Source organism: Carassius gibelio, chromosome A4 (genome assembly GCF_023724105.1).
Source record: "Carassius gibelio isolate Cgi1373 ecotype wild population from Czech Republic chromosome A4, carGib1.2-hapl.c, whole genome shotgun sequence".
Lineage (NCBI taxonomy): Eukaryota > Metazoa > Chordata > Actinopteri > Cypriniformes > Cyprinidae > Carassius > Carassius gibelio.
Genome location: NC_068374.1, coordinates 15,658,175 through 15,665,417, shown reverse-complemented (window position 1 = coordinate 15,665,417; position 7,243 = coordinate 15,658,175). Strand labels below are relative to the sequence as shown.

Below are 7,243 nucleotides of genomic sequence, written 5' to 3'. Positions count from 1 at the left end.
GCACAACTCCGTTGATGCTCTGTAAAAATAAACTCCGTCCACTGGTCCCTTAATGCTGTTTTTTCTTTGGTAATCTGTGCATGGTTGTCTTGCCCTGGCAACCAAAAACACACTCCTTTTGTGACATTTCGCGACGCTCTCGCTCTGATCAGTGATTGTCTGTGCACAGCCTCTCTCTGCTCTGCTATACGGGAGCGCACGCTCTTCCGGGAGAAGTGCCCTCAGGACCCATATAAGGAAATTCCGCTCCATCTAACGTCACACAGAGCCATACTCGAAAAAAACTTTCCGAAACTTGTGACAAACCGGAAGGAGTATTTTTGGAACAGAAACACTCCTTCAAACGTCCAACTTAATTTTTTAAACTTTGTCCATGTTTAGCATGGGAATCCAACTCTTTAACAGTGTAAAAAACTCAGTATGCATGAAATAGCATTTCACCCCCCCCTTTAAATCATACTTATATGACCGCCATCAATTTGTAGCAGTGAATGAAGAGGTATCATATCGATCACAAGTCCAGTATGGAGTACCTCAAGGTTCAGTACTAGGGCCGATACTCTTCACGCTTTACATGTTACCTACCCTTGGGAGATATCATCAGGAAACACGGTATTAGCTTTCACTAATATGCTGATGATACTCAGCTCTATATTTCTTCGCAGCCTGGCGAAACATACCAATTTGAAAAACGAACAAAATGCATAGTCAATAGAAAAAAACTGGATGATGAGTTATTTTTTACTGCTAAATTCTGAAAAAACAAACAAACAAATGTGTTAATTATAGGACCTAAAAACTCATGTAATCTGCATGTAATAACCTAAGACCCAATGCTGCTCTGTCAATTCTTCGTCATCAGTTAGGAACCTATGTGTGCTATTTTATAACAATCTTTCCTTAGAAAGTTTCACATTTCATCTCAAAAAGAAGGCCTTTGCTCTCAATGTCAAAGGCAGAAATGTTAATCCATGCGTTTATGACCTCAAGATTAGATTATTGTAATGCTTTTTTTGGGTGGTTGTTCTGCACACTTAATAAACAAACTCCAGCTAGTCCAAAATGCAGCAGCTAGAGTTCTTACTAGAACCAGGAAGTATGACCATATTAGCCCGGTCCTGTCCACACTGCACTGGCTCCCTATCAAACATCGTATAGATTTTAAAATATTGCTTATTACTTATAAAGCCCTGAATGGTTTAGCACCTCAGTATTTGAATGAGCTCTTGTTACATTATATTCTTCCATGTCTGCTGCATTCTTAAAACTCAGGCAATTTGATAATACCTAGAATATCAAAATCAACTGTGAGCGACAGATCCTTCTCCTATTTGGCTCCTAAACTCTGGAATAACCTACCTAACATTGTTCGGGAGGCAGACACATTTTTGCAGTTTAAATCTAGATTAAAGTCATATCTCTTTAACCTGGCTTACACATAACATGCTAATGTGCTTATAAAATCCAATGGACTTTTAGGCTGCATTTATTAAGTAAACCGGAACCGGAAACACTTCCCATATCACCCGATGTACTTGCTACATCATTAGAAGATAGGCATCTACGCTAATATTTGTCTGTTTCTCTCTTGTTCTGAGGTCACCATGGCCACCAGATCCAGTCTGTATCCAGATCAGAGGGTCACTGCAGTCACCCGGATCCAGTACGTATCCAGACCAGATGGTGGATCAGCACCTAGAAAGGACCTCTACATCCCTGAAAGACAGCGGAGACCAGGACAACTAGAGCCTCGAATACAGATCCCCTGTAAAGACCTTGTCTCAGATGACCACCGGGACAAAACCACAGGAAACAGATACTTCTGCACAATCTGACTTTGCTGCAGCCTGGAATTGAACTACTGGTTTCGTCTGGTCAGAGGAGAACTGACCCCCAACTGAGCCTGGTTTCTCCCAAGGTTTTTTTTCTCCATTCTGTCACCGATGGAGTTTTGGTTCCTTGCCGCTGTCGCCTCTGGCTTGCTCAGTTGGGGCACACTTCATTTACAGCGAATAATTGCAAATGATTGCACAGGTACTATTAAAACTGAACTGAGATAATGACATCACTGAATTCAAAGATCAACTGCCTTTAACTGTCATTTTACATTATTTACATTTACATTTAATCATTTAGCAGATGCTTTTATCCAAAATCCAAAGCGACTTACAAATGAGAACAATAGAAGCAGTCAGCTCAACAAGAAAACAACAACAGTACACAAGCACCATGACAAGTCTCAGTTAGTCTAGTATAGAACGCATAGCCAGGTTTTTTTTTTATTTTATTTTTATTATTATTAAATGAAAAAGACAAGAAAAGGAAAAGTGCTGGTGTTAGTTGGTTAAGTGCAGGCGAAAAAGATGAGTCTTTAGATGTTTCTTGAAAATGAGTAAAGACTCATCTGTACGAATTGAGATTGGGAGGTCATTCCACCAGCTGGCCACAGTCCAGGAAAAGGTCCATGAAAGTGATTTTGAACTTCTTTGGGATGGCACCACAAGGCGTCGTTCACTTGCAGAGCACAAACTTCTGGAGGGCACATATGATTTAACCAGTGAGTTTAGGTAAGTTGGTGCTGTGCCAGTGGTCGTCTTGCAGGCAAGCATCAGTACCTTGAATTTGATGCGAGCGGCTACTGGTAGCCAGTGTAACCTGATGAGACACTGTTATTGACACACTGTTTTCATAATTAATGTTGATCAGTTGCTTTGACAAAATCTTTTTTGTTTAAAGCGCTATATAAATGAAGGTGACTTGACTTGACTAAAATGCTACCAAAGAAATATTGTGTCCAACCACAGCAGGCCAAAATGGTAAGTACAGTAGTGTGTTAACTGCCTCCTTATTTAATTGTATGAGTTATGACTAGATTTTAATACACATCTTACATTGCCTTCATCCTAAGCTTCATAATAATAAAGCTCAGTGCAATTAGACAGTAGAAATAGTGATTTTTTTCATAATCATTTACAATGGGAGAATGGGTTCAAACCATGTATGATTCAATAGCTATAAAAGAAAACATTGTAAACAAAAAGTGTCACAAAGTTTAATAATGGAACTTTACTTAAGTTTATTTAGACTTCACAGGTGGTCTTAACATACAATCGATTGGGTACCATTTCATGAGTGTGCTGATAAATAGATGAAAATGGATAATGTGGAAATGTGGTGTAAGAGAAAAATCTGATATTACAAAATACGTATGTGAAAGTGAAAGTGACGTGATATTCAGCCAAGTATGGTGACCCATACTCAGAATTCGTGCTCTGCATTTAACCCATCCGAAGTGCACACACAGAGCAGTGAACACACACACTGTGAACACACACCCAGAGCAGTATATTTAAGACTCTGACAAAATCATCCAGGATTAAACACTATATGTTTCGCCTGGAAAAGAAACAGTGATAATTGTATGCATTGTGGCTTTTAAGAAAATGCCCGGCATTTAACAATGCACTGTATTCAAGTAGAAGAACGAGACTTTTATTTTGGTCTGGTGATGTGACGTCATGAGGCTGCGCCGCGCTCCTGTCTCTGTTGTGATTCTTCTGCAGAAAGGTTTGTTTAATAGCGTTTATGGTGTTTAAGTCAATGAAAACTGTTCGTTCAGTTTTGTGGTGTATGCAATCTATGTGACATAAACGAATAATGGATGCAACACTGCAATGCTTAATCTAAAAATGAACAATGTTTTTTTTCACAAATACGTAAAATAAAAGATAACTCTTACTTTCATGCAAAAAGGAAGTCTATTATTCTTATTATTATTTTGCCTACTAATTCCATTAACTTCCACTCTGACTGATTCCCTTGTGTGCTTACTAACTACTGGACTAGGGAGCTAATCGAGATGCAACCAGAGATTTAGTTTATATCTCTGTTTATTATTCTCATCTTAAACAGGACAAAGTAACCAAACATAGGCAAAAGTGAGTGAGATCCACGTGACACACTTTTATAAAGATGGAGTTTATTAAAGAGGAGGGTGAAGATGTGAGGATTGAAGAAACATTCAGAATCAAACATGAAGATGAAGATACTGAGGAACAAACAGGTTGGTTTCATTCTTAAAACTGAACTGAGCAGAAGAGTAGTGCAGTAGAGAAACCCTGAATCACAATGTGGATAAAAAATGTTTTGTAGAGTCTTACTATAATAAATGTCTTAGATTGTTCGTGAAAATAAGTCCTAAGTTTTTTCTCTGATTGGTTACGTTTTCAAAAACTAAAAAAACGTTTTCTCTCTCTTCAAAAACGAAAAGAAGAAACAAATAAAGAAGCAACTAAACGTATAAAGAAGAAAAAAGACTGTCTAACATTAGCTTGTGGGTTTTTTGTTCTTACACACTTTAATACTTTTGTTTTCCTCTACATGTTGCAATTCAGAGCTTCTTCTGAAATAGTATTTTATTTCCCCATACAATTCTCCTAAAATGTTACTAATGATATATTTCTCCCCATCATTTGACCAAAACCTGCAATGGATTCAGTCAGTTTTTTTTTTTTACAAACACTCAATGGTGATTAATAGTTACTTTTAAATAAAAGTGTTGTATTAATTGCCATGTGTAGCTTGAAGCTAATTGTAGCTATAATTTCTATGTTGCCTAAATACGATTATATTTTCATGAAATATTTTATCAAAAGAAATCACACAAGTTTATAAGATTTTTAATTATAGTAATGTAATGTTGCTTTCTTGATGCACTGGTGCGTTTGATCAGGGAGACATCTACAATTGCAGCTGTTATTGGATTGGGAATTAGTGCATTATAATAAGTTTCTTTAAGTTTTGGGTCATAATCTGGAACCCAAAGGACTAGAAACAAAAAAATTTTTCCCTGAAACCTTGAGCTAAAGGGATAGTTTGTATAAAAATTCTAATTCAGTAATTTACTGCCCCTCATGTTCTTCCAGGATACTTTTTGATGTCTCTTGCTTTTTTCCCCTTTAAACTCAGTTAACTTTTATTTGTGTTTTTTCTTTCATCCTAGTCCTGATGCTGCTGAAAGAAGAGAATGAAATGGAAGAGAAAACCCAGTATGAGCAAGATCTTGATTTCATACCTGGAGAAAAATATTTTATTTGCTCACAGGCTCAAAAGTCCCCAAAAAAGGATTCTTCTCGAAAAAGAGCCCAAAATACAGACACTAGAAGTCATTTCACCTGTCAACAGTGTGGGAAAAGTTTCAGTAGAAAAGAAAGCTTTAAAGTCCACATGAGAACTCACACTGGAGAGAAACCTTACACCTGCCAACAGTGTGGAAAAGGTTTCTCTCGAAAAGTAAGCCTTCTAGTTCATATGGGAGTTCACACTGGAGCGTCTCCTTTCACCTGCCAACAGTGTGGAAACAGTTTCACTCAGAGAGGAAGCCTTAAAATGCACATGAGGATTCACACTGGAGAGAGCTCTTTCACCTGCCAACAGTGTGGGAAAAGTTTCATTCGAAAAGGAGGTCTTAAAAGCCACATGGGTGTCCACACTGGAGAGAAGCCCTACACCTGCAAACTGTGTGGAAAGAGTTTTACACACAAAAACACTCTCAATTCCCATATAAAATTTCACACTGGAGAGAGCTCGTTCATTTGCAATCTGTGTGAGAAGAGCTTCTCGCGAAAAGAAAGTCTTAAGAAACACATGCACATTCACACTGGAGAGAAGCCGTACGTATGTTATCAGTGTGGAAGAAGTTTCACACAAAAACCAACTCTTAGTACCCACGTGAGAGGTCACACTGGAGAGAAGCCTTACACCTGCAATCTGTGTGGAAAGAGCTTCTCGCAAAAAGGAAATCTTACCATTCATATGAGAATTCACACCGGAGAAAAGCCTTTTGTTTGTGTTCAGTGCGGCAAGAGTTACAGAAGTAAAGTAAACCTTAATTCCCACATGAAGAATCACTCGCGAAAACTGTTCTAAACGTCATCAATGTGGAAAATGTTTCACACTTACTCTTTGTCAGTGCCAGCTTCACCCAGCCTTCTGGCTCTGCTCCCTTCACTGATTCCATTGGGCTTCCTGGCTCTGTCCGTTTCGCCAAACTCCTCGGCTCCTTCCCTGCTAGCTACTCCCAACCTCCAGCTCTCCCTCGGGCTTCCCAGATCTATGGGACTCTGAGAGTCCCATAGATCTGCTCTACTATCAGCTCTACTATTTGGTAACAAACACTTTAACAGTTGGCCCTAAATTCAAATATTTCTAAATAATAAAGGAATATTATTGAAAAATAATGAATTACAGATAAAGACACAAGGTAAAAACTAGAAGAAGAAAAATTCTATAGAGGTTCTATAAACTCATTAATAATGTTTTCAAAGAAATTTGCAATAATTATATATATTAATTTTTTTTATTATATTGTAAAATAAAACGCATGTATTAAAACAACAATATTGTAACAATACAGTATGTACATTTTCTTTTTTTATATATGAATTATTATTTTCAAACCCAGTATCAGCATTTTGGTGGGTTGCGAGTAAGTAAAGGCCTATGCAGCACTGGTTTCGAAGCGTGTAAATGAATGAAATGAAGTGATCTCAAATGATGATCTAAAATGGTAATTGTGAATTAACAGCTGTTGGTATGCAAATGAGTGCTCTGAAAATGAGAACACTTGTGTCCATCCCTGTGTATGTGTACTAATACATACTCATTAAATGTATTCAAATAAAATACAAAAATATGGCTGTCAATATGTATTTAATTAAAAAACATGTAATTTGTCATTTAAAAAATACAAACAAAATGTACAAGATATAATTTCCCGTGCGAGAGTATTAGTGGTGTTATATAAATTTATATATTAGATCCATATATAAAAGAGAGAAGTGCTTTCCCCTACTATACTATAACATTGCAAAATTATTTTTTGTATTTGGTGTAATGCAATGTGTTTATGTGGTTTGAGGTAAGTAAGTAAATAAAAAATTTTTATATAGCACATTTCACAGATAAAAATCACAAAGTGCTTCACAACAATAGTTAGAATACACAACACTTATAAATACATTACAGCACATAATCAAAATAAACAGGAGTACACATAAGGCCACCCTGCAGTCTAGTTAAAAGCCTCTTTAAAAAGAAGAGTTTTCAACTGGGTTTTAAAATTTTCCACACAATCCAAGCAGCGTATGGAAGGAGGCAAAGCGTTCCACAACCGAGGTGCCACAGCTTGAAACGATCGGTCCCCTCTAGATTTAAAATGTGTAAGGGGGGCAACTAAAAATCT

The 7,243-nt window shown here is 37.2% G+C and overlaps 1 protein-coding gene across 1 annotated transcript; it reads left to right on the top strand.

Moving 5' to 3' along the window:
* Positions 1–3,500: 3,500 nt before the first annotated feature.
* LOC127971802 (gastrula zinc finger protein XlCGF8.2DB-like) lies at positions 3,501–6,704 on the top strand. The gene is made up of 3 exons (XM_052575036.1): positions 3,501–3,567; positions 3,913–4,063; positions 5,003–6,704. Exons 2-3 carry the CDS (start codon positions 3,973–3,975, stop codon positions 5,926–5,928), a joined length of 1,017 nt encoding a protein of 338 aa, XP_052430996.1. The 5' UTR covers positions 3,501–3,567; positions 3,913–3,972; the 3' UTR covers positions 5,929–6,704.
* The last annotated feature ends 539 nt before the right edge of the window (positions 6,705–7,243 follow it).